Consider the following 27611-nt stretch of genomic DNA (forward strand, 5'->3'; position numbering starts at 1 on the left):
CAGGTCAGTAGTGAATATTTGGTAGATAATGTTCCTTCTTGCCTTGATTTATGTAGAATCCCAAAGAGTTTACGTTCGCTTTCTGTTGAAAATGCCAGTTTAAGTTTCTGTTAAGAATTAAAACAGCTAAACAGCGCCTCAAATTGAGGATCCCAAATCCAAATATGCATAAAGTTTGATTTTCTAGCTTGTAAATGAGACGTAAAGAAAAGCAAAGAAACATTGATGCAATCGATGATCAGAGAGTAATAATAATACACTAGTGGCTACATTGAATCAACATTATAATGAACCTGAACTTATAATGTACTCTTTTCATCTTTTACATGCCAGAGATCACCTTCTGCTATATACAAAGCACTTACTGGCCCATGATAGGTCACTAATCCCTAAATTTTAACGTCCAGATTATAAAGAAATTAGTAACACTGACTAACACATGGTTCGCATCTTTATGGCTTAAGCTCTGATCAGCCCTCAATCTTGGCTAACAACTTTAATCACCTTGAACCATTATCCTCCAAGGTCCACCTGCTTCCCCAGTGCCATCCAAGATTGCGAGGTCCCAAAATACTTGATTTCAAGAATTACAAAAGCTACGGGGATATCCATGCAAGAGAAGTGAAACAAAGATCTGCATCTTCTTAAATGGTTTTAAGTGAAAAGCATTTTCAGTTCCTCAATACGGGCTGTTCGTACTTCTTGATCAGTTAAGGCACCAGATATCATCCTTTGCTTGCGTGCTTGCACTGCTTCCATTCTTTCCTCCACTGTTCCCTGCTATCACATCCGTCAAAGAAAAGCAGAATCGAAACAAAATAAAAAATGTGAGAACAATGCAAATGCTAGGTTCCAATATTCAATGTTTGTGACATGGCATGATGATTTAAATTCAAAGTTTCAGCTGAATTCTAAGTTTAACCTGTCAAGTACCTAAGGCACAAAAAACAGGGCAGCACACAAATGGCAATTTCAATTCAGTTGAACAAGGTTCTAGCGTATTTATGGTTTCTTTCAAATGGACAAATATATACCTTGACAATGAACCTTTTGATCGCCACCCTTTTAGTCTGCCCAATGCGATGGATGCGCATCACAGCTTGTTCCTCTACAGCTGGATTCCACCATGGATCCTGCGTAAAGGCGAATCTTTACTAGTCAATCATCAACAAGCAAATTACCCAAGCACAACACAGAAAATAAGTCAGCTATATTATTTCTTATTACTATGCTTAAAATTTGCTGAATGATACCGAATCTAGATGTGACTCTTGATCAAATATCACATAATAAAAAGCACCAAAAATGATTGCACGTATTTAATAAGAAGCAGAGTACAATACTTATGTGTTCTACATACCAAGACAAAGGCATTGGAAGCTGCAGTTAGGTTAATTCCAACCCCACCAGCCTTCAATGACATCAACAACACCTGATCCAACAATGAAGCTAAAGATAAAAGTCAAGCTATCTAAAGAACCAGTAAATCAAACTTCATCCAGGAAAGTTTTGTCACCGACCAGGATGTTGCTATCTTCTGAAAATTGTTTTATTACTTTTTCACGCTGCTGTTGATTCAAAGTCCCATCCAGTCGAAGAAAGGGAATGTTACTCCTGGACATTAATAAGAATTATACTAATATGAGCAACAAATGTGAAAGATGAGTAGATTAGTTACAAGAAAGACAACTACATCACTGTCTATTCATGATGAACAAGGTCAAAACACTTGCTAGGACATAACAACAGAAGTGGGGAGGCGAGGAAGAAAGGAGCTGAGAAAAGCATGCAATGCCAGTATGCCATCTTTAACTATATTTTGACCTAGTTAAACATTGTTTGCATCAAATCAACTTGAACAAGATTCAGACAATTCAAATTCTGTTATATGTGCCCTTACATCACTTGAATCAGTAATAAAACCAAGTTCAATGACATTTTGACTTCAGGTTTGTCAATTTTGATAAATGAATTGTTTATATGCTCCTCCAAATCATAAAAATATAGACAATGCATAGTTCTGCTTTTTATGAAAGAAATACTAATTTGAGACAATTGATGAGCTTCAACCAGATATTACCTACAAATGTTAAATCAGGTAGAAACAATTACCGAGTAAGAGGAACCTGCAAGAGGTCCAAAAATGCAGTCCACTGGCTGAAGAGGATGCTCTTAGAGCCTGACGAACGAAGATTTTCAAGTTCTTGCAACAGAACAACAACCTTAGTTGACTCCACCCAATTTTTCTCGATATCAATCTGGAACCGACTCTCAGTTGGGGCTGTAATAAGATCTTGCCTAGCAACAGTTTTCCTGTATGGTATAAAAAATAACACTCTTAAGAATACAGATTTCATAGATTCATCTTAAACTTAACCAGAGGCCATAAAAAAAGTAAAAAAAAAAAAAAACTGACTTCAAGATACCTACAAACAGGACATAAACCAGAATTTGGATTTCGCCAACTTGCCAAGAGGCACTCACGGCATAAGCGGTGAGCACATGGAGTCAATACAGCATCTTCAAAAGCTTCAAGACATATTGGACACTCTGCTTGTTCCCCCTTGCGCAGCTCTTCAACCACCTCTTGAACAAATGCCCTCGAAGGCAAATCTTTGGCTTCCCCTTCCAGGGTATTCTGCCCACCTCTAAGGAATCGTTTAGCTAGCTTATTCAGATCTGAGTATTCTTGTGTATCTCCTCGGCTAGACACATCAAAATTACCCATTACCATTCAAAGACAATGTTTGCTTATTTTATAAAAGATGCAATTAATGTTACTCATAAGAATGAAGAAGCAGTTGCATTTTGCTTCTGTTTCACTATTGACTTTTACGCCAATATAGAAATTTGTAAAATAAATAATCCAAGAAACCACAATCCTCAAAGTATTGCCTAAATAATGACAAAAATATCAAAGACAATAACGATAATAAGGACGACCACAAAATCAAATCAACTCAGAAACAAAATCCATATAATAAGTTACAGCCGGATATCAGCAACGAAAAGGACTGTCAAACTCCTTAAAAATTCAGGAGACAAAATGTTTTGAGTATACATCTTCCAAACTAATTCTGTCAATAAACTTAATTTGAGCAATGGAGATTCTTTCTAAGCTATAGACCGGCTAGTTAGACTAATAGACAGCCATCCTGCCAGCCTCTCCAAACACCACAATGGCACCACCACACATCATCATCATCATCACAATCACACTAGTAAAAACCAGAATAGGAGGGAATAAAGGTAAGCAACAGACCTCATCACAAGGAATGGATGATCACAACATTGACGTAAACGTAGAAGTAACTCCAAAATAGAAGCATAATTATGAAGAACACGTCCTTGCTCAACAAATTGATCAAACTTCACCTGAACAGATACCCACCAACACATAACAGTTATAAAGTATATAGGCATCATGAAATGTAAATGAAACCAATAGATAAAAAAAATTATACCTTTGATCTTTTAAATAGGGCTTCATAAAAGTCTTTTTCAGCTTCAGTGAGCTCACAGTATATCACCTGAATATCAGCTGGAGGGAGGACTAGAATTGGCCTATAACAAACAAAAATTTAGGAGCATAATCCATAAAAAGCGCAAATGAGACAACTAAGTATCCTTAACCAGTATACTCACTTGCCATCTCTATCTGTGCTACACTTTGTTCGCCTTAACATGATTGGCTTTAAGATTGATTGAACCACCTTTAGCCCTCTCTCATCACCCTCCTCAAATGGTTTTTGGATGAGTTTGTTCCACCTAAACCATAGCTAGTTAGCTACAAACTGTGAGATATAAAAAATGCAGAGAATCTTATTTGGTACGGTAAATTCAAAGAATCTGCTTTAACATAGCCTAAAAATGCACTTGCCATATTAACAGATATATAGAAACATACTATAGAAACGTTTCATGTATTGCACAGATAATGTTAATGTTCAACATGAATACATACAGTTAAAAAGCTGCTCTGTCTTGGAACCGAAGAGAAATAAATGTGAATTATAAAGCTAATATAATTTGTAGGAACTGCAAGCAGAGATAAGCATTTAAAACTAAAATCTCATTGTGCTTTTTATAGGATGCAAAAAAAATGCAAGAAACAATCATATTCAATTTTACTGTTTCAGTCTTCCTATGAAGGAGATGCTTAAGATCATATCCTACATTTTGCAACAAACAACTTACGAAAAAACTTACCAGGGCCAGTTTCCCCATGGTTCCACCCTCAAAAACCGGAGAAGACTGTATAAATCCTCCAGCTTGTTCTGTGACAATAAAATTTTCTAGTTAGAAAGCATATAAAATTAATTTAAATATCACAAAGCCTAAAGCTCTATGAATCTAAATATGTGTAATGAAAATATTTTGAGTAAGCATGAAGAAAAACATATACTGATGGGGACAAGCAATTAGTATTACCCTTCACATTTTCCAATATATAACAGAAATCTACTTCTCCAACAGCTTAGCTACAACAAATAGCTTGAGAAACAATTGCCACAAAGCAAAGAAAGCTCTGCTTTAAGCACAAAACAATAAATGTGAAATTTAGCACTTAGCATATGATTATGCAGTTAAGACCAAAACTTCATCTCTAAATCTGAAAGAAATCAATTCTCTCTGATACAAGCACAAAACAATAAACGCATACAAATTTTAGAACTTAGCATATGATTATGTAGTTAAGGCTGAAATTCATCTCTAAATCTGAAAGAAATCAATAGACTGCATCAATTAAAGATTCCATAATCATTACAGAGAAATTCGTTCAAATTTTGATAAGTATAGATCCCTAACAACAATAAGGAAATGGAAACCACTCAATATTTGTACCAATAAGTATAGGTGTTTCATAAGTATTACATGTCACACATCACTCAATATTTGTACCAAAGGTATATTAAGCAACTGGAAACCACTAACTCACAATGAGGAAACAAGCCAAGGATCCTTAATTAGGATCATTATTTAGAGAATTAGAGCATCATCAGGATTTAACTTTACAATAAGGGTTATATTGGCAATTTCCTATTTATTATGGGCTCTAAGACACAAACACTTTAGTTTGTAATTTCCATTCAACTTTTGGAATATTGTACTCTCTTGTTTCCTTTTCTTCCTAGCTTTATTCTTTTTCTTTGCCCAGTTCTTCTCTTCCTTCTCTTTCCCTCTGAACTCTTCGTTTCTCTTCCTATCCCCTTCTTTCTCTCTCCATATTCCATTCCTCTCCAACATGTACTATTTACTAGAATGGGTGAGGCAGTTGCTCAGCCAATATAACAAGAGAAGAAAATGTAAGAAAAATCAATACATACTCAGAAATTTTCTCCTTTCACTTCCATACATGAACAAAAGTGGGATAAAAAGAAACCTAAATAACAAAAATTTGCTATACCCATTCAAGAAATATTTAAAACCAAAGGATGACTTTACATATTTTTCTAAAATGTTATCACCTGGATTGGAGTGCCTGTGAGACACCAGCGACGATCAGCAACTAAAGCAGTGGCAGCCATGGAAATTTGACTTTTAGAGGACTTTATGGTATGTGCTTCATCAAGAACAACCCTGAACCACCAAACTGAGTATAGTCCTCCATTATCTTCAGAATTCTAAAAAATAAACAACAAGTCACCTTTTACTTATGTATAAAATATGCAGCAATTTCAATAATAATAAAAGTAAAATTCTTCAACCACCTCCGCTGAAAATTCTGAAGCTAGAACTCCATATGTAGTAATTACAACATCATTCTGAGCAAGAAGTTTTGCATCCTTTGGCCTACTTTGTCCATAATGAACATATAAAGACAAAGACCCTGGTTGCACATGAGTTTCAATCTCTGCCTGACAATACCCAAATGTTTAGAACCAAACTCAATAACAGAAAAGTGAAGAACTAAGCAGATACTCCATAAATATTAATAGAAGTGCTGAATTCAAAATATAAGATGTTACTATAAGCAAAAATCAAGATGTTACCATAAGGTAAAAAACATAAAGTGAATATACATCAAAACTGAAAAAGCAAACCTTCCATTGGCCAAGAAGAGTCATAGGACATATAATCAGATTGCCACCATTCACAAGTTTGTTCTTTTGCTTCGACAACTTATCAAAGTCACGGAATTTTGTTGCATTTTTCACGGAATTTGATGATTGGCCAAAAATATCACTGACTTCACCACCTTGATCAGAAAGCTGATCTGGGGATTGACTATCTGATAGACCACCTCTTTCTGAATGGGTTACTAGGAGGGCTATTGTCATGATTGTCTTCCCAAGACCCATAGCATCCGCCAGAATCTTCAAAAATAAAGGAAGTTAAGACGCAGTAAAAATGTAACAGGAGGGAACTAAATTATGTAGACAGCAGAAATGGTAAGGACATACTCCTCCTCTAGCCATTTGGTTTGTACTTGGGAATTCTATTGTAGCATCACCAGTAAACACATTCAAGTATACAACAGGCTCCCTCCTATAAAAAAGATAACCCATCAACATCCATTAACACGATAAGTGGAAGTAATCAGCTAAAATGATCATATGCCATACTTATCTGCTAAGCGATATGCTTCCCAGCAAGGGTGAAGGGTTGTAGCTGCCTCATCCAAGCAATGTCCCTTCTCCACCTGAATCAGCCAGTGGAGGGCCTGCTTTTGGTAAGGGCGAAGTTCACACTGGAGGGTGCCAGGGGGATCCATTTCCTAAAACACAAAAATTGTCATGTGATTTTGCCTATCATTAGTAATGGCATGCACCATGAACCCTTTCCAAAAATGACAATACCTCTAACTCAGAGTTATCTCCAACACCAACAATATGGTCAAGATCAGCATCAGAGATGGACTCCTCATTTTCAACCTCATTTCCACTTTGAGATTGATTCTTAAACCTGTTTGTAGGTAACAATGGGGTATGAAGACCAGAACCATCCTGTTTGCACAATATCATTCAGGAACTCGACTACTAAAAAACCACTATTATTGAAATAGTAAACATAACTATTATTTTCCTACCTTAGTTTCCAAGGGTCGCTTCTTTGTATACAAATCACCAGGAGCTAATTCTGCCTAATTATCATAAAACAACAATAAAGACATTGCTCTTTGAAATATTTGAGAGAAAAGCATGGTGCAATACACACATGGGCAATTTTTTGCTTATTTCATGATAATTATATCAACAGGGTAACCACAACCAAAACAATACATCAAAACTTAAGCAAACCATTACCTTCTTAAAGGGGGTTAAGCCAAGCAACCGGAACAAATTTGGGAGAGGGTGAAAAACAGATTCCTCAGTGGAATTGCTGGCTGCCTTGAGTGAAGTCTGCTGATACTTATGGAACATGGAACTATTAATGTACACACTGAATCGAACCAAAGATTCACAGTCATCAAAACCAGATTGAGTAACAAACTAACAAAGAGTAACTTTCAAACTAACCACACCTTAAAGATAAAACAATAGTATCCATAATTCCCAACACATCCGGAGCTGATTTGCACCGCCCCTCAACTTTAACCTTTTTATCCCTCACAAGCGGCAACAAACATCGTGCCCACTCATTGGGTATTCTACCAATCTGCCAAAACAATCAAATGCATTTAAATTTTTAAATTTCAAAAATATTATTTCTTTTACATTCAAATGCCATTTTTTGCTTCCATAAATAAAAAGTAAGTAGAAAAAAATAAGTGAATGATTACTAAAATTTCAATTCAAATTTTTTACCTCCCCAGAGTTCTTGGTAGAGAACCTAACAATCTCTGAACAAGCCGCTGCCGCTGGCCTTCCTCTCCCAAAACCTTTCCCGACTGGCCCGGCCGGACTCGAGCTGCTACTCTTCAATGGAAACGTAAAACAAACTTCATCCCCGGCCTTCACTTTCCTCCCTTTACTCGTTGAAAGTCCGGGTACTTCGCTGGAGCCCACAAGCCACCAGTCATTTTCAACCGTAGCATCCTCTTCATCTTCCACAATACTTGCACCACAAGTAACATTTCCATTACTACTAAAACTAGAATTCTTATAATCTTTACCCGATTTCTTCGGGTTTACACTAACCGACGTCGTATGGGAGCTCGAATTTGGAGTCTCGGGTTCGGGTTGTTTCTCTCTGGGCTTTAAATTGGGAGGCGAGTCAAAAATTATGTTGATGGCAGCGGTGGCGTCGTTTTTGGCCAAGTGTAGGGCTCTGATTATGTCCATCTCGGAATGCTCTAATCCGACGATTGATCGGACGGTTGAAATGAGATCCTCCGTCACCTTGCTTCCTCCCATCGGGTTATCCCTTAAAACCCTAACCCAAACCTCGAATTAATCCAACTTGGGCGATTTTGATTTTCCGTAGTTCGGAGGAGACAGTTCCGCCGTAGTCGAGCGAGAGAAGGGGATTTGAATTTTGAGGGCTAATGCTAAAATGCGCGGCGGTGCATGTTATCGAAAAGGCGGGTATGTTTTACATATGGCGGGAGAGTGTCAGTGAAAATTAAAGGGGACAACCAGATGATAAAGACGAAGTGTGTGATATTCAGCTGACGCGTCACCTTTTCCCGCGACTTTTATATTAGTGCAATGCAAGTCTGCCCCTACCCCCTCTTTTCTTTGTTTTCTTTTTCTTTTTTTCGACTTTAGAAAAGCTTCGATCTTGTGCTTTTAGTTGTTAAGAGTATTTGGGGATAGATATAGAATATACTTTCATTTACAATTAAATTACTTTATTTGAATCACAAATTACTCTATCATTTAGTAAAATTACGTGGTCCAATGATTGACTCTCCAACATTAAAGCATTAAGTTTTTTATTTGTATTACTATTTAAAGTAATAACGATTATTGTTATAATTGAAAAAAAAGAATTCAAATCTTATTTTTTAGATAAGAGGATCATAGTCAAATGTTCGAATGCAATAACGATTGTTGTTTTACTTTCATATTAAATTCAATATGAATGAAATTTAAATAATATGTATTATTAGTCTAATTAATTACTTTAGTTTTTTTAATTTTTTGTGACATTTTTAATTAGTTAAAAGATTCAAGGCATAATATAATGTTCGAAAAAGCCTTTAACTTTTTTTTTATCTCTAATAATTATACTAATGAAAAAGCCTTTAACTTATTTAAATAATTTTTTATTTTTTTATTATGTTCAATTAAGTATTTATATTTTTATTTTTGATCAAATAAGTCTTTATGAATAATAGTTGACTAATTTTCATCAGTTTAAATATCACTTATCATTTTATACTTACATGAAAATGTCACATAATCATATTATCATACCATATTAATATACCACGTCATCATCAATTATAATATGTATACATGCTACATCATCATCAATTATAACATGTCAACATATTATGTCAACGTCACATGACATAAAATAATAAATGATATTTTGACTAAATTAACAATTAATTATAAGACTTATTTGACTCGAAATAAAAATATAATGGTTTGATTGCACGTAATAAAATAATAAGAGCTTATTTGAATTTTTTTTAAGTTTAACAACGTCTTTTTTAAGTGTTATGCATTATTATGATCATTTTATGTCTTTTAGCATGGCTCTTTAGGGCATTTTGACCACTTAGATTTCTTTTATGGCATCATCATAGACAATCGCTTTTTATCTAATGTCATTTTTTTTTTTGTAAATTTCAAGAATAATTTTAGTCAAATCATTTTCAAATAATATGTCCGATTTTTAATTTTAAACTTTTTAGGTTTAATTTAATTAGGCCTTAATTGGATTGATTATGAGCTTAATGAAATAGAACAATTAGATCTTAAGCTAGATGATCCAAATTGCAATAAACCCAATATTGTGGAAAAATCCAAAAATACAAAAATCCTTAAAAAACGAAAATAAAAAAAAATGAAAAAAAATCTATTGAAAAAAGAAAAAATGGAATTTGCCCTTATCCCATATCTTTGATTTTATTTTGCTCTAATTTTTTAGATCTTTATGATATTATCATTTATGATTTATCGAATTTCTTCAATTTTCTCACTTCCAAAGTTTTGATTCGATTTGATTTTCTTATCGTTGTTTTTTCATATTAGAGGGGATAAGACCCCATGTTTTAACAATAACAAACACACAAGAATCACACACAATAAATACAACCCTAGGAGAAGAAAAAAACTTGCAAGGCTAATGTTTTTGTGTTTGAGGCTTTGGGGGGAGTTTTTGAATATTTCAATCTCTGAAAAGGTGGCAAAAAGGTAAAAGAGGCAAAAATGGAGTTTTTTTGCGAAGATCAACGATCAATAACGGTAGATCTAGGTTTTTAATGACCTCATTTTTTTGGTTTGAAGAAACTTGAGTTAATTTTAGAAAGGGTACACTAATTAAAAGAAAAAAGTTATATAAATATCGAGGATAGTGCTTTTTGTAGTTTTGATCAATGACAGATGATGGTCAAGATTCGAGATTGTAGAAGAACTAAAGAGAGAAAGTTGAAAGGTAGAGAGAAAGAATAGAAAAAATAATGGTTGATGTTACAAATCTCTTAGAAGGTGGTCCTTGGACTTATAAATAAGAGTCTTCTGCCAATAGACATGTTTTTTGGGTTGAAAATATGAATCTGTGACAAGTGATATCAAAACAGACTCAATTATTCTCATAAGAGATGCTGGGATTGAAATATATCTGAACCAAGATAAGGTCCCTCTCCTCTATGGGTAAAAAAATGTTACACAATTGAATGGGATAAAATGTCACGGATCCTATATCCTTAAAAGATAAGGTAGGTTTTAGGGTTATAAGTAAAGGCTTTTATCCACCTAATATGTATGTCTGTTGGGTTGAAAATGTGGATCTGTTACAATTGATGGGTCATGTCATGGAAAAGGAAAAGAAAAAAAAAAAAAAGAACAAAAGTAGGGCGAAGTTGGCCTGAACCAAATCAAGATACCCATTAATAGCCCAATGTGTGTGGTAAGCTCATGAAGGTTTTAGCCTAATACATTTGGGCTTGTTTCTTTATTCAAGAATAACATTTGTGTCTACAATTTGATAATCTAGTTTACATTTGGCAAGATTGAGAACAAAATTAATAAGAGACCAAGCCCATATGTTTTTAGAATTAACAATCAATGGGTGCCTTAAAATTTTTTAAGATAATGTGTGAATCCCTTTTTCTATAAGTCATACTCATTCATAATCAATTAAAAAGTGTCTTAAGTTAAACCCCAAGTACATATAAGAATCTAACAAAATCAATATCGATAAAATGCACTCATTATTTGAACCGTCACTCATATAAAATTTTAAGAAAAAAGTAAAAAAAACAAAATCGATACTATTCCCTTAAAAAATCCTTCCTCCTTAATATAAGAAAATATAAGAGGTTTATGATTGAAATGGGTATGGAAAATAGATGCTTAAGTGAAGAAACAAAAGGCAAAAGACAATGTTGTTTTGACTTTTCCAAACACATTAACACAAAAAAGGTACTCCTTGTTGTTATAGAAATAATAATTAATTACCAATAAACTAGTCCAAGTATTTTTTTTTTCAATCATGAAAGACACATTAACACAGATTTGTTACACATAATGGCTCAAGTATGAAAAAGGAGATCTGCACCTTATCCACCCTAATTCATAAGAAAAATACATCATTAAAGATTAGGAAGAAAACGAAAAAAATCACTACCATGCAAGATACATATTCTTCCTATCAACACCAAGTTTTACTAAGGAATCTGCCAAGGCGTTTTCTTCCCTTTAAGTATGAATAAATTTGAACTATCCCCCCATTTCCTTAAGGAAGCTGTCAATTTCGTTGAAGGTCTACCACCATCTCCATGGATGCCAGCCCATCTTAATTAGCCAATTAATCACAACTTTCGAGTCTGATTCACAATTAATTTGCATTTTCCAATGATAGATGAGGAGACAAAAACCTTGAGTGCATATTTCATAGCCATCAACTTAGCATAATTGGATTCATGCACACTTAAAAGGTCAAAGAATAGCCCTCTAATCACCCTTATCGCGTCCTTCAATAACATAGTGTTGATAACACAGTGATCAGATAGCTAGTGATGAAATCTTCAAGTTGCATTTATCTATTAATGGTGTTTATCCTTAATAACACTGTCACACCCCAAAAGGCCAAGCTTTCCCTTAAACGACCCATCAACATTAAATTTCATGTTATGTCTGTCCGATGAAGACTAAAAAGCCAATACTTCTCTTCTCTACCAATTTAAAAGAGGTCCCACACTTCCATGGCTCAATCCACCAACTGATATCATCAAAGTCTACATCCCCTTCAATTGCTTTTACCTAAGACAGTGATCTCATTTTAATGAGAAAGAGGATTTCTCTCCTGTCCCATGATTTACCATTAAAGATGATCTCATTCCTTGCCAAACCAATATAACCACATTGTTGCCTTACAAATCATCAATCATATTTTCTTCAAGGTTTCCAGAAAATGGTAGCCTTCCAAGCTTTAACAAAGAATTCCACAGTGTTTGATAAGACCCATTATATCCCCCACCATTGAAGAACTTGACACCATACAATCTAAGAAAAATAGCAAAGAAACAACACATGGGTACAGTCATCATCATCAAACCAACCACACCAAGCACATAAACACGTATCCTTATCAAAATTCACCCCCACAATTACATGAGAAACACTTAGTTGGAACCCTGTTAGGAATAACAAGTCAAATAAAACATTGAACATTTGGAAGGATTGAAAGCTTTCAAATAAAAAAAACCATACCTTGCACTCCTTAATGCCTGGCGGTGCCTCCAATGTTGCTACAAACTTTTGTGCTGAAAAGACTCCATGTGTATCTCCTTTCCACACTAAATGATCTTTTTACAATAATAACCTCCTTAAGCTTGTCAAAAAGGTTAGAGAAAGCATTTTTCTCCCACACAAAGACGTCAAAAAGTTAATTCTCCATTATCCCTTACACCCAACATTCGCCACCTTAGCTTCAGTGCCAACGGGGTGGGTGAAGCCACAAAAGCAAAGGCTTTGGGCACCAAATTTGAGAATGCATCATAATTTTATAATAATTATATTAAAAATATATAAAAATTAAGATGATTAATAAAATATTTATCTATTCTCTCATACCTAATAAATATTTATTTTCTCTCACCTCCACATCCTTCTTAATTCTAAATTATTTATCTCATTTCTTATTAAAAATATGTAAAAATCAAAGATAATTAATAAAGTGACATATTCTTTCACTTTTCTAATTATGTGCTTACTAAATCTCAATTTTTTATTACTCCCAAATTCGTACAATGCTATTAATTCTCAACTATTTTTTCTATTTCCAATCAACTAACGTTAATATGTATTTAATCTCTAATAGCTATTTTTTCTCATCTATTCCTTTTACTTTCAATCAACTAATAGTAAAATGTATTAATGATCTCCAATTGTTATTCTTTTCCTATATATAAAATAAATTATTTTTTATTTTTAGAGTTAAAAATTTTAAAACAAATTATATAAATTGAAGATAATAGTCCAATTGATATACTTAATCATATAAGAAGACTTGATTCTATTCTAAATGCATATATTACTTTTAAAATAATGTTAACAATTTCAATAAGTGTTACTTGAGTAAAAAGAAGTTTTTCAAAACTAAAATTAATAAAATCTTATTTAAGATAAAAAAAATCTCAAAAAAAATTAAATAGAGAACAACTTGATTATAAAAATTTAATTAGAGATTTTTCATATCAAAAAATTAAAAAAATAAAATTTTAATAAATTTATTTTCTTAATTTTAATTAAAAACCTCATTTAAGTATTTAACTTTAAGTTTTCAAGCTTATTGAGCCCTCTTTGCTTACCTTCCTTATCCATGACAACCAAGAAGAGTCAAGGATAGAGAGAATTCAATGTATTATCATCCAACCACTTATCAAGCAAAAAAAAAAAAAAAAAAATCCCTACCCCTTCCCATGACCCACTAACGGCTCTCAAAACCCATTAGTTTTTCTCAACATTATTGAAAATAAAAAAATCCATCATTCAAGGACAGATTAATTATACTTTGCCACACACTAGACATTTTCTCTTTATAGAAGGGTTGCTGGTAGCCATGATAATTAACCCTATCCATACTTCTCCATAAAACCTTCTCATTTCCCCCGAACCTCTACCACCATTTTGCAAGCAAGGCAAAGGTTCTTATGGGAAATATTTATGATGCTGAGACCACATCGAGCCTTCGGTTTGCACGCCACCACCCACTTTACATTTGTCATTTTCTTTATATCTTCATTTCCACCCCGTAGGAAATGTTTACGGATCATTTCAAGTTCTTTGTCACCTTTTTTGAGCTCTAAAAATCGAAAGATAGTAAACTGGAAGTGAGTTAAGGACTAAGTTGATTAAGGCAATCTTCCCATTGAATGATAGAAATCTCCTTTGCCAAGATGCCAACCGATTCTTGAAATTAGAGATATCAATTCCCATGTTTGTTCATTCTTTCGAATTAAAGCCTAAAAGGATACCTCCAAGTATTTAAAAGGGACGGATCCTATTGGCATCGTCATTCACGCCTAACGAGTCCAAGTAATTAATGAAAGTGTTAAAACACCAAATGAAGATACTCATTCCACCAAATAATATAGCATAACATGTATTTGGGAAAGGTCAATGGTTTGAAGGTCAGGATCAAATGTCTAAGTACTGAGATGTAGAGCCAAGGAAAGACAGACTGAGCCAACAAGGGCAACAAGCGATTGCTGGATAGCTTGTTCTCAGTTTTCACAGATAATCTTAGTAAAAAGCTAACAAGGTTGGTGTAAAGGGGGTTCTTGTGATAGGGAGAGGAAGTGTTGCAAACAAGTAAAAGGATGTACCAGAGGAGGCAGAGAGGAAGATTGAAGCAGTTCCTGAAGTACTAAGTGTTGTGACAGGTGGAAGACAATAAGAAAAGAATTAAAGAGACTTAGAGAGTATAAGATAATTAGAGAGAGAATTTAGAGAGAGAAGCTCTCAAGTTGAGAATGTCTTAGGTTTGAGAGGAAAAAAAAAGAGTCTTTTCAAATGAATTGTGAGGCTCTATATATAGTGTTAAAAGTAACGGTTACATAAGAATAGGCTTTAATGCGCCTAATGAATGACATTATTATGAAGAATATTAATGTAAGTAACCGTTACTGTAATTGAATGTAGTAAGACTTGTTCTCAAGTAAAGGTAATAGAAAAGAGGTGTACAAGAATAGGTACGATAGAAGAAGCTGTATGAGAATAGGTACAAGAGAATAAGCTGTACATGAATAAGTATACGAGAACAAGATAAGAGGGTGAAACACTTGTACTTCAGGAAAGGGTTAAGAGGAAGACCTCTTAACTACCTCCATATCTCAGCCACCAAGCCAAACTCTCTGAAACATCCCAAGATGAAAGTAACCCCTGAACCCTGTCACTTATTCTGAGTTACTTTCACTGTCGTCCAAGTGAAACAGTTATTCTATTCAAGGTGGTTGTTCTACTTGTATTAGTTATTCTATATGGAGTAATACTTTACTTTTTCTAATTGTTCTGCTTTAAGTAATACTTGAAGTAGCGCTTCACTTGTTCTGCGTGAAGTAGCGCTTCACTTGTTCTGCGTGAAGTAGCGCTTCACTTGTTCTCTATATAATATTATGTTGTAACATAATTCTTTAGAGTAACGGTATTAACCAAAATCTAGTATCTACATTTTGCCCCCTGCATAAGAATTCATTGTTAAAAAAAAATAATTCTTATGTATTAATTTAAAGTATAATTTTTTTTTTTTTTTTTTTGTACTATAACATATTGTATCGTATTACTTTGAACAGTAATGCCTTGGGCAGTACTACTTTAGACAGTAACACCTTAGCCAGTAATGCTTTAGGTAGTAACACGTTATTGCCTTGTGTAAAGTGTAATATCGATTTTTTTTTTTTTTATTTTTTTTTTTTTTTTGTAATGTTAAAATCTTTTGTAATATTTGATTGATTATGCAATAATATTTAATATCTTTCGTAATATTTGATTGCATTTTTTTTTTTTATGTCAATATCTTTTGTAATATTTTATTGATTATGTAATAATATTGAATATCTTTTTCATTAAAACTTTGATTCTATGTGACTTATAAATATCAAATTATTATGAATAATTTTCTTCATTCATATTCAGAGTAAAGCAAAAAAAAAAAATTCAGAGCAAAGTCAATTCTTTTGCAAATCTTTTCAAATAAGTAAGTTTTTTCTTCTTCTTGTAATCTTCTATTTATTTATTTATTTTTTTTTTAATTTTGTGTTCAATTAATTAAATTTAATCGAATTTCTCTTACTTGTTGCCCCCTGCATGAATTTTTATTTTTTTTTATTTATTTTTTGTTTTTGAAAATGAGAAAAAGAAATTTTTCATGCATAAGATGAGATTATATATGTATATATATATATATATAGAGGGGGTTTACTTTGGAGGAGTTTGTAGTGGCAAAGCTGCAAGTTGCAGCAGCTTTTTTTTTTTTTTTTTTTTTTTTATATAAAAAAAATGACTTTATTTTGGAGCCGCGAGCTCTTTTAATTAGAGCTCGCGGTATGTGCCGCGAGCTGCTTCCATTAGAGCTCGCGGTACATGCCGCGAGCTGCTTCTATTAGAGCTCGCGGTACATGCCGCGAGCTACTCCAAAAATTTTTTTTATTTTTTTTTATTTTTTTTTTTTAGTTGACTTTTTTTTTTTCTCCTCTTATTTATTAGCAGCACAAGCTGCGGGTTTTTTTTTTTTTTTTTTTAATTAATTAATTTTTTTTTAAATTTTTTTTATATATTTTTTTATTATTTATTTTTTTTTTAATTTTTTTTAATTTTTAATTTTTTTAATTTTTTTATTTTTTTTATTTTATATATATATATATATATATATATTTTTTTTTTTTTTTGTTTTGGTGCTAAAGCTTGTGGCTTGTGCGGCACTTTTGTTTTGAAGCTCTTTTTTTTTTTTTTTTTTTTTTTTTTTACCGCAAGTTATTTCTATTGGAGCTTGCGGCATATACTGCGAGCTATTTCTTTTAAAGCTCGCGGTTTATGCTGTAAGTTATTGTTGTTTTATTTTTTTATAATTTTTTAATTATTATTTTATTTTTATTTAAAGTTATAATTTATTGTTTTTTTTATTTTTTTTATTTTTTTTTATTTTGACATATAGTGTTTAATAGAAAAGAGAAATATTAGAATAAAGATATCAAGAAAAAGATTAAAGTGAACGGCATGTTAGGAGGGAGAAATACTAGAATAAAAAAAACAAACTAGTAAGTGCATAAAATGTTGGCAAAAGCTGCATGTCTTTCTTTTGTCTTTTGTTTGACTATTTTACTTTGTGGTTGTGATTTTTTTTTTTTATATACATAACAAATAAGTAAAAAAAAAAAAAAAAAAAAAAATTATTATGTATGTATACTTATCTCTTTTTTTCATGATCATGTTTGTAGGCAGCTTTTTCCATCATCCTCTATGCCTAGGACGCGTGTCCCTCCGAAAATCAATTATGGTGAGCCTGGAAGAGTTGCAACAAGGAAGAAAACCACTGCACATAAAAGGAAGAATAGTGATTCCAAATTAGTTGCTCCCAAGAAAATTAGAGTAGGAAAGAGTGGTGAAGTTCCTCCTGTTCCTGAAAATTGGGAAGATGAAATTATTAGAGAAAGAGGAGAAGATCGTTTTTGGGAAGAAGTTCGTGCTAGACAGGTTGACGAACATCCCTCTGAGTCTGTTGGATATGATTGGAATCGTTTATGCTCAGAAACTCCTCCTCATAGAAGAAGTGGTATTCCAGGACCATCTATTCTGAAATTCAGGTTTGAACGCGGTGAGTTTCCCCTTTCTGCTACTAAGTTAGGCTCCAATTCTCAATTTGTTCATGGTTGGGATGAATGGGTAACTAAGGTATTGAAGAACCCTTCTTATGTTAAACTTCTCTCTTCTGCTGGGATACTTGATGCTATACGTATCACTTCTAAGCTCAATATTCGTAGAGAAAAAAGGATAGATGTGTGGCGTGCTATTCTTGCAAGGTGGAGCACGTTTTCTCATACTATGATTACTGCATGGGGGGAATTTACCTTCACTTTAGAAGATGTATGTGTTCTCTTGGAACTTCCTTGTATAGGAAAGGATGATTTTCACTCTATTAAGCTTTCTGAAGAAGAGGTATGTACTCGAGACTTTTTCTTTGATCTACTTAAGAGTCTGAGTAAAACTTCGAAGGTTGCACGATTTTCCAATTGGATAGGGGTTTTTTATAAAAAGTTCAATGCTAAAGGAATTGAGATTGATTCTCCTGAGTACCCAGACCATAAGTATGAGCTAGTAGCTTTAATAATTTTTTGGTTGGCACGGCACGTACTCCCAGGGTGTCCAGATGATGGTATCTCTTCAGCAGTTGTTCCTTTAGCAATAAAAATTGTTAAGGGAATACGCTTTCCTCTTGCTCCACTGTATTTAGGATCCCTATATAAGAGATTAGACTTATACCAACTCAAAATTATTGAGTCAGCCGGGCGTTACAAGGTTTTGACTTATGTGGATGTTTCCTTTATTCAGATGTGCTTGTGGGAAAGGTTTGGTACTTGCGCTCCCATGCCCAATGCATATCCTTTTGCATCTTTTTCTGTGAATAACCTTTTATCCAGAAACAACTATAGAGCTTGGGCATGGCATGATCGATTACAAAGGGGTAATGTTCTTGAAGTGATGGATGTTACAAAAGAATTCAATCCCAGACCTTATGTGCAGCCTATAAATGGATTTGGTGATCCTGCAATTTATTATGACCTTCATCCTCTACAGTCTAGAAGAATGAGCTCACGAGGTATTAACTTTTGTATATGGGTTCATAGTTCCCATTTGCCTTCTATGATTGAGAGTTCTAGTTCTGGTGGAGATAGAAACTTTCGTTCTGTTGAAGTGTATTCTCCTTATAGAGTGGCACGTCAATTTGGATTTGATCAACCAGCTCCACCTGACTCTTCTTCGCCTATCAGCTTTTCTTCTTGCGTTTCTTCATTTCTCATGACAAGACTTTCACTTCATTCAGATAAACTTAAGAGTTGTACTATCCCAGCTTTTGATAGAGTTGGTATCCATACTTCTGGGTGGTTTGCTTATTGGGGAAAATGTCTTGGAGAATGGAGATCTTTTACTGTGCCCTTAACTAATCCCACAGCTCGTCTCTACACTCCTCATGTAAGTAACAATGATGTATCCTTGCGCTTGATTCCTCTTAGAAAGAAGAAATGCATGACTGAAGAAGAAGATACTGCAGTTCCTGCTCCTCATTTGTAAAGAACGTAGACGTCATTTGCTTAATGATGGACGTATTGGGTAGAGCTTTAGTCATTTCTCATGCTCCATTGATGAGTACTTCACCAGAGGAATTGCAACAGATGTTACAAGATTTCGATGATGCTTGTAACTTTGGATTCAAGCTTGAATGCCTCAATGATTGTAGATCAAAAGCCAAGATTTTTCTCAACAAGTCTTCCTTGGAAGATGAGTTAGAAGACATTGCAGCGAAGATAACTTCATTAAAAAAACGTGAAGCTGAAGTACGAGAACAATTAGATGTATTTGCCAATAATAACTCTTCTCTATGGAATATGTAATTGGCTAGTCTTTTACTTTTCTTTGACTCTTTTTGAAACTCATTTGAGTCAGTACTTTGCTATTGATATAACACTTTTCTTTTTCTTTTACAATAATAATAATGCTGCGCTTGTTGTGTACTTATTCACTTTTTGTATCATTATATGCGGCCAAAAGATAATTCTCAACTTTTCATCAAGGAGATTAACTCTAACTTGACGTGAAAGAGATTATTTCATCCCTTCAAATAAGCAAGCATAAGAGCTGCGGCCAATTTGTGAGTAATAAGTTAAGGCCAAAGATGAGCGATAAAGCTTGCGGCCAATAACATACTATCATTACAGCCAAATTATGAGCGATAAAGCTAGCGGCTGAAATGTTAATGATTAATTATGGTCAAATATTGAGCGATACAGCTTGCGACCAATAATATTATTGCAGCCAAAATATAAGAAATGAAGCTAGCGGATAAATTATAAATAGTAAAACACAGCCAATATAAAAGCGGTGAAGTTGCGGCTGAAATGCCTTTCCTTGCAAAAAAGTAAATCATGTATTTCGCATACAACAAAGAGTGGAGTTAGAACCTCATACATGATACTTCTTTATATATTGAAAATTGATCGGTGCAGTGATGGCGTTGTTCTTTGGATTTATCAATTTGCAATATCCACTTTCATTCACCTCATGAACAATATATGGTCCTTCCCATTTTGGGCTAAATTTAGAAGATGGTGTTCCTCTTCTAATATGCTCAGCTGCGCGTAACACTAGATCTCCCTCTTCAAAATTCCTCCTCTTCACTAGCTTGTCATAAGCTCTACTCAACCTTCTTTGATAGACTGATAAATTCTTCTTTGCTCTATCTCTTCTTTCTTCCAATGCTTCCAATTCTAACATCCGTAAATTATCATTATCAAGTTCAGCGTCTAGAGCTAATCTTGCAGACGGAACTAGAATTTCAGCAGGTAGCATTGCCTCTGTTCCATATACTAGTGAAAAAGGAGTTGCCTTCGTAGGTTCACGCTTGGAAGTCCTATATGCCCATAATGCTACTGGAAGTGCATCATACCACATCTTTGGTTCTTCATGCACCATTCTACTAAGCACTTTAAGTAAAGTCTTGTTAGTAGCTTCAGCTTGACCATTTCCTTTCGGGTAGTAAGGAGTAGACTTCACATGATCCACATCGTAAAGAGCAAGTAATTCCCTTACATTGGCATTAATGAACGGAGTACCATTATCTGAAAGAATACGTCTAGGTATGCCGAACCTGCAAATGATGTTTTCCTTGATGAAATTTGCCACAGCCGGCCCAGTCGCATTCTTCAAAGAAATAGCTTCCACCCATTTAGTAAAGCACTCTGTTGCTGCTAATATCCAAGTATATCCTTTAGAAGGAGGATTGATAGGTCCAATCAAATCAAACGCCCAAGTATGGAATGGCCATGGAGTAATGATGCTATGAAGTTGTACAGCTGGAGCATGTATAGCATTCCCATAAATCTGACACGGATAACACTTCCTTGCGTAATTCACTGCATCTGCTTCCATAATAGGCCAATAATACCCAAGATCCAAAAGCTTCTGATAAAGTTTTCTTCCACCTTCATGCTCCCCACTACTACCTGCATGCACTTCTACTAACAATGGATTGACATCAGCTGGGGAAACACATTTCAATGATGTTCCTGCAAATGAGAGCCTAAACAAGTCATTTCCTTTAAGAAAAAAACGTTGAGCTCTTCTCTTGAGTTGTCTTGCATCTTGAAAGTTAGCTGGTAAAATTCCGTTTTGGAAAAAATCAATATAAGGCCTACGCCAATCACCGGCACTTCCCACAAAATTACACTCTTGTACATCTGGTGGTTCAGAACATCTAATGCAAGCCTTTTGAAGCTGTAAAGCATCTTTGGACATAGATGGCCAAAAATATCCTGCTCTTTGGATTAAGCGATGTAAAGGTGGTCCTTCCTCACCACACCATTGTTCGTGGGCTATTCTCAATCTTTCTTTTGCCTCTTCCTCAGAAACGCATCTTGCTAGAACTCCATTACTTCCTTTGTGGTAAAGTGTACCATGAATCAAAATGTAGTGCTTTAAGCGTGGAATAGCAGTAGAACTAGGGTTAAGCAGCTCTTTTATGATAGATTTTCGCCAATCCTCTTCGTCATAAATTGGAGGTAGTAATAGCTCACTGGATGGACATGAGATAGTCCTCTTGAGTACAACTATAGGAATACTTCGTTCTTTCTCCGGAATACAAACTTTAGAAGCCAAAGTAGCAAGAGCATCTGCATAGCGGTTCGTTGTTCTCGGAGTATGTTCACATCTCACCGTTTGAAATTTCTCTAACAAAGACTGAACAAGAGTCCTGTAAGAAGCAAGTATTGGTTCTTTCAAAGAAAACTCACCATTAGTCTGCTTTACAATAAGATTAGAATCCCCATGGATGCAAAGATTGCTTATCCCAATTGTTGCTGCCGCATACAACCCCAAAACTAGTGCTTCATACTCAGCTTGATTGTTTGTGCATGGGAAATCTAGCTTGAAAGCTAACGAGATAGGTTCTCTACTTGACTCAAAAGAGTTTAACTCTAAACATGAAATCAAGAAATTCCCATCTTCACTTGGTGCTTCCAAAACACGAAGACCTTTTCTCTCCAAAGAGATGTGACCTCTACTCAAATGAGAGACAACTAATTCAGAACTTTGTACTGCAGAGTTATCTTCTCTATTCGGAGGAATAAGAACTATTCCGGCACCTCCTCCAAAACTATTTGAAGAACCATCAAAGTATAAACTCCATTCCCCTTCTTCAATATTTACTGCGCACACTTCTTCATGAAATTCAGCTGGAATGGCATCAGAAATAATCTCTTCAAACTGAGATGGAAAATATGCTAACAAATCTGAAAGTGCTTGAGACTTTATAGCTTTTGGCTGAACAACTGATACATCAAATTCTCCCAATAAAAGAAGCCACTTTGCTACTCTTCCAGATAGAACTGGCTTAGAAAGTAAAAACTTGATGGGATCTGACTTTGTCACGATTATGAGCTTGTGTGCCAAGAAATAGTGCCGAAGCTTTTGAGTTGTATAAACTAAAGCAAGACAGTGCTTTTCCATAGGTGGATAATTCAACTCACTTCCGTGTAAGCATCTACTAATGTAGTACACAGGTTTTTCTTCTCCATCCATTTCCTGAACAAGTAAAGCACCAATTGAGTATGGAGTAGAAGTCAAATACAACATCATTGGCTTTCCTTTGATAGGCATGATCATCGTTGCAGGAGAAGTAAGAATCTTTTTAATCTTCTCAAATGCTTGTTGTTGTGGTTCACCCCATATGAATGGAACACCTTTCTTAAGCAAGGCTTGAAAAGGCACAATGATTTCTCCTAAAGCTGGAATGAATCTCCTAATATAAGAGACTTTTCCCAACAAGCTTTTGAGTTGTTTTTGATTCATCGGAGATGGCATGGATTGAATAGCTTTTATTTTTGTAGGATCAACATCTATACCTTTTCTGTGAACCATAAAACCCAAAAATCTTCCAGCTGTTACTCCAAATGCACACTTTAAAGGATTCATGCGAAGATTATACTTTCTACACCGTTCAAATACTTTTTTCAGATCTTCAAAGTGATTAAAAGCCTTCTTGGATTTCACTACTATATCATCCACATAATCTTCCATAAAATCATGCATCATGTCATGGAAGATAGCTGTCATGGCACGTTGATAAGTTGCACCTGCATTCTTTAATCCAAATGGCATTACAGTGTAGTAAAAATTTCCAAATGGAGTTCTAAAAGCTGTTCTCTCTGCATCTTCTCGTGCCATCTTTATTTGATTGTATCCACTAAACCCATCCATGAAGGAAAACATCTCATGACCAGCTGTAGCATCCACTAAAGTATCAATATTAGGAAGAGGAAAATCATCTTTTGGGCATGCCTTGTTCAAATCTCTGAAATCTACACACACCCGAATTGTTCCATTCTTCTTTTTCACCGGAACTACATTTGCTAGCCATGTAGGATAATGTATGGGTTTGATGAATCCAACCTTGAGAAGCTTATTAATCTCCTCCTTTATCTGGCCCTCTATCTCATGATGAAATACACGAGCATGTTGTTTCACTGGCTTGCTTTGTGGAGAAATGTGTAACTCGTGAGTAATGAGATTCTCATCCAGTCCAGGCATCTGCTCATAAGTCCAAGCAAACACATCTTGGAATTTTCTTAACAACTCAATTAGCACAACCTTTTGTTCACCAGAAAGACTCTTGCTTATGAAAAGTGGCTTACTTGTCTCTCCTTCTTCTGCCATATTTATTTCTTCCAACTCATCCCCTTGAGGCTTGGGTTGATCTGAAAGTTGTTCTTCCGTGGATAATACTTCCTGTACTTTTTCCTTTTCTGCTTCTACTTGAAAACATGATGGTGATGTATCCGGTGGCTTCCAAAGTTTGGGATCAGGAGAAGATGTTTCCCCAGACCCCGCGTCCCATCATAAGCAATACACAATTTTTCCATCTTCACGTGCATAGGAAGTTACCCCATTAGACATCTTTTCTTCATTTACTTCTTTGTATGTGGAAGTGTTTTCCCTTCTTCTCTTCCCACCTCGTTCCTTTTTCTTGCCATTACTCTCTGTCTTATTCTCATACTTCTCCCATCGTGGAAATGGAACACCGATAGGTCTAACAATAGCTGTTTCTCCATCAGTAGCTAGATCTTCAAAGAAAGAAGCCTCTATATAACTCACCTCATGCCGTTCAAACGGGGCTTTAGTGGCTGGAATGAAAACCTCCTTCCCCTTCCAATATCCCTTAATACATTGATGACGTGAAGAAGGGATGATATTATGCATATGCAAAAATTTTCTTCCAATTAGAGCATGATAAGCCACATTTGCATCAATAACATGGAAACATGTCTGATCTTGAATCGGCCCCATCTTAAAATTCACTGTCACTTGCCCCAAAGTTATAATCTCCTTGTTATCAAAAGAAGTGATAGCCATAGGACGACGTAAACTCTTCAAATCCATGTTTACAGCTTTCAAAGTGGATAGAGGTATGAGATTCACAGAAGAACCATCATCAATGAATGTTCTCCTAATAGGATATCCATTGATAGTACTTTCCACATAAAGGGGTTTATTATGGTACGGATGAGGTGTACACATGTCTGCCTCTGTAAACACAATAGCGTTCTTATATGCACCAACCATCTTCCCCATAGGTCGTCCTATTAAGTTACATTCTCCATACTGTTCTCCAGCTATCTGAACTAGGGATATAGCTGCTTCTTTCCTTGCTTCTTCTGAAAACCCAAGTTGGTCAAAGAAATGCCGGAAGCTAGGTGTCTTCATGAGTGAATTAGCAATTGAAGAAGTAACCCTAGTAGCTTCATTTGCATCATTGAATTGGGTGTTTGAAGAGGAAGGGTCATCATGGTGAGCATGAATTATTGCACTTACTTGTCCGCGAGGATTTGGATGAATAGGAAGAGGGTTATTTTGGACTCTGTTATTTCCAATCAACACTTCTCCTGCTTGCACCCGTCGGTGGAACATTCTTCGAAGGTTTCTGCATTCAGCAAGTGGATGACCGACTGCCCGATGATAATCACAGTACCTTGGATTAGCCTTTTCCTCCGTTGTTGGTGGTCGTGGAGTGTAAGGTAAGTTTATTTGTCCATCCCTAACCCATTCTTGGAGAAGAGCTCTCACTCTATCTAAAGGTACTGAAAACGGTGGAGAAGAGTCATTCTCCTCATCTAGCCCTCTCCTAGGGACATCTCTTCGAGGACGTAAATTTGCTCGAATTGGACCCCTTCTTTCTCTACCTCCTCCTTGGATGGCATTCACCGTTGGGTTATTCCTTCTACCAAAACGAGTGAGTCCCTTTTGTCTAAAAACTGTATTATTGGTCCTTCGTGCAGCTTCCACTAGTGTAGCGAAGGTTGGAAGAGGTAGATTCTCCAAATGTAACCTGTATTCATCAAACATCCCCTGAATACACACTTTTACCAACTCTTTCTCATCATGAGATTCTTGTATGTCCAGCACTCTTTCTCTAAAACGTTGGATATACTCCATTAAATCCTCCCTAGACTTTTGAAACTCTCTTCCAAGATCAAAGAGAGTAACCTTCTCTTGAGTAGAAAAGAACTTTTCCCCAAACATCCTACACATCTGATTCCAAGATTGAACAGAACCAGGAGTAAGGTTAACATACCATGTATAAGCCTTCTCAGTGAGAGACTTGGAGAATTCTTTCAACTTCAGGTCATCATCCAATCCAGCTACTCCAAGAGTCTCCACAAATTTCATGACATGTTCGCGTGCATCACCAGTCTTTCCATTAAATTGTTTGAACTTAGGGCTAGTATAGTCTTTAGGATATGGTTTTGCAGCTACACTAGCCGGGTAAGGCAACTTGAGATCAAACTCAGAAAAATTCAAACTCTTGTTCTTCTGATCTAACAACTTTTGGAGCTCTTCCAGTGTTACAAATCCTTGAGTAGGAATAGGTGGGATTACTGCAGTAGAAGTAGTAGTTGGAGTAACTGCAATAGTGGTGTTGGTAGGGTTAGGGTTTGCAGCAACTACTACATCAACTGCACCTTCTCCATTGCCTCCATTCTCCTCAATGTTTGTAACTAGATGAGTGACCCCAGCAGGTGCATTCTCATTAGGATGCACAGATTGAGCTTGAAAAGTGGTGACAGTAGAGGATGCAAATTGAGATATAGTGTCCATCATTCGCTTATTATTGTCCTCCAAAATTTGCATCCTCTCTTGGGAAGTTTGAATCATTCTCATCAGATCTTGAATGTAGGAAGGAACAGGCGCATCCTGGTTGCCAATGGAACTCTCCATCTTTTTCGAAAACAAGAAATTTCAGCAGTAAAAGTCTTACTTAATGCAATCACTCCTCCCCAGTGGAGTCGCCAAAATGTAAAGGGGGTTCTTGTGATAGGGAGAGGAAGTGTTGCAAACAAGTAAAAGGATGTACCAGAGGAGGCAGAGAGGAAGATTGAAGCAGTTCCTGAAGTACTAAGTGTTGTGACAGGTGGAAGACAATAAGAAAAGAATTAAAGAGACTTAGAGAGTATAAGATAATTAGAGAGAGAATTTAGAGAGAGAAGCTCTCAAGTTGAGAATGTCTTAGGTTTGAGAGGAAAAAAAAAGAGTCTTTTCAAATGAATTGTGAGGCTCTATATATAGTGTTAAAAGTAACGGTTACATAAGAATAGGCTTTAATGCGCCTAATGAATGACATTATTATGAAGAATATTAATGTAAGTAACCGTTACTGTAATTGAATGTAGTAAGACTTGTTCTCAAGTAAAGGTAATAGAAAAGAGGTGTACAAGAATAGGTACGATAGAAGAAGCTGTATGAGAATAGGTACAAGAGAATAAGCTGTACATGAATAAGTATACGAGAACAAGATAAGAGGGTGAAACACTTGTACTTCAGGAAAGGGTTAAGAGGAAGACCTCTTAACTACCTCCATATCTCAGCCACCAAGCCAAACTCTCTGAAACATCCCAAGATGAAAGTAACCCCTGAACCCTGTCACTTATTCTGAGTTACTTTCACTGTCGTCCAAGTGAAACAGTTATTCTATTCAAGGTGGTTGTTCTACTTGTATTAGTTATTCTATATGGAGTAATACTTTACTTTTTCTAATTGTTCTGCTTTAAGTAATACTTGAAGTAGCGCTTCACTTGTTCTGCGTGAAGTAGCGCTTCACTTGTTCTGCGTGAAGTAGCGCTTCACTTGTTCTCTATATAATATTATGTTGTAACATAATTCTTTAGAGTAACGGTATTAACCAAAATCTAGTATCTACAGTTGGCAATTAAAGGAGCTTTTAAAGAATATGAGAGAGTCATGGATGTGTACATCCTTAGAAGGGCTCTTTTAGGTAAAAATAGAGGC

The 27611-nt window shown here is 35.1% G+C and overlaps 1 protein-coding gene across 3 annotated transcripts; it reads right to left on the reverse strand.

Annotated features, from left to right (window-relative positions):
- Positions 1 to 208: 208 nt before the first annotated feature.
- On the reverse strand, positions 209 to 8537 carry RAD5 (DNA/RNA helicase protein). Of its 3 annotated transcripts, none has more exons than XM_007015906.3 (20): positions 7749 to 8537; positions 7466 to 7599; positions 7248 to 7383; positions 7031 to 7084; positions 6801 to 6947; positions 6567 to 6718; positions 6405 to 6489; positions 6045 to 6317; positions 5712 to 5858; positions 5469 to 5624; positions 4210 to 4277; positions 3646 to 3768; positions 3465 to 3564; positions 3263 to 3375; positions 2427 to 2705; positions 2113 to 2313; positions 1521 to 1614; positions 1361 to 1432; positions 1035 to 1133; positions 209 to 777 (listed from the first exon to the last, which is right to left on the reverse strand). In XM_007015906.3, the coding sequence occupies exons 1-20, from the start codon at positions 8295 to 8297 to the stop codon at positions 655 to 657; spliced, it is 3105 nt and encodes a 1034-aa protein (XP_007015968.3). In that variant the 5' UTR covers positions 8298 to 8537; the 3' UTR covers positions 209 to 654. The 3 variants fall into 3 exon arrangements, with proteins under 3 accessions (XP_007015968.3, XP_088666200.1, XP_007015969.3); XM_088810074.1 differs by having other exon boundaries at positions 209 to 780; XM_007015907.3 differs by lacking the exons at positions 209 to 777; positions 1035 to 1133; positions 1361 to 1432; positions 1521 to 1614 and having other exon boundaries at positions 2172 to 2313; positions 2431 to 2705.
- Positions 8538 to 27611: the final 19074 nt, after the last annotated feature.

The sequence above is a fragment of the Theobroma cacao genome, chromosome 9 (assembly GCF_053813885.1).
Source record: "Theobroma cacao isolate CCN51 chromosome 9, ASM5381388v1, whole genome shotgun sequence".
Taxonomy (NCBI): Eukaryota; Viridiplantae; Streptophyta; class Magnoliopsida; order Malvales; family Malvaceae; genus Theobroma; species Theobroma cacao.

Excerpts from the sequence above, each read along its gene's own strand:
- RAD5 (XM_088810074.1), bottom strand. The coding sequence starts at position 8,297 with ATGGGAGGAAGCAAGGTGACGGAGGATCTCATTTCAACCGTCCGATCA. Across the intron at positions 7,384-7,465 it reads ACTATTGTTTTATCTTTAAG|TGTGTACATTAATAGTTCCA; the intron begins GTGTGGTTAGTT and ends GGTTCGATTCAG. Across the intron at positions 6,318-6,404 it reads ACCAAATGGCTAGAGGAGGA|ATTCTGGCGGATGCTATGGG; the intron begins GTATGTCCTTAC and ends TTATTTTTGAAG.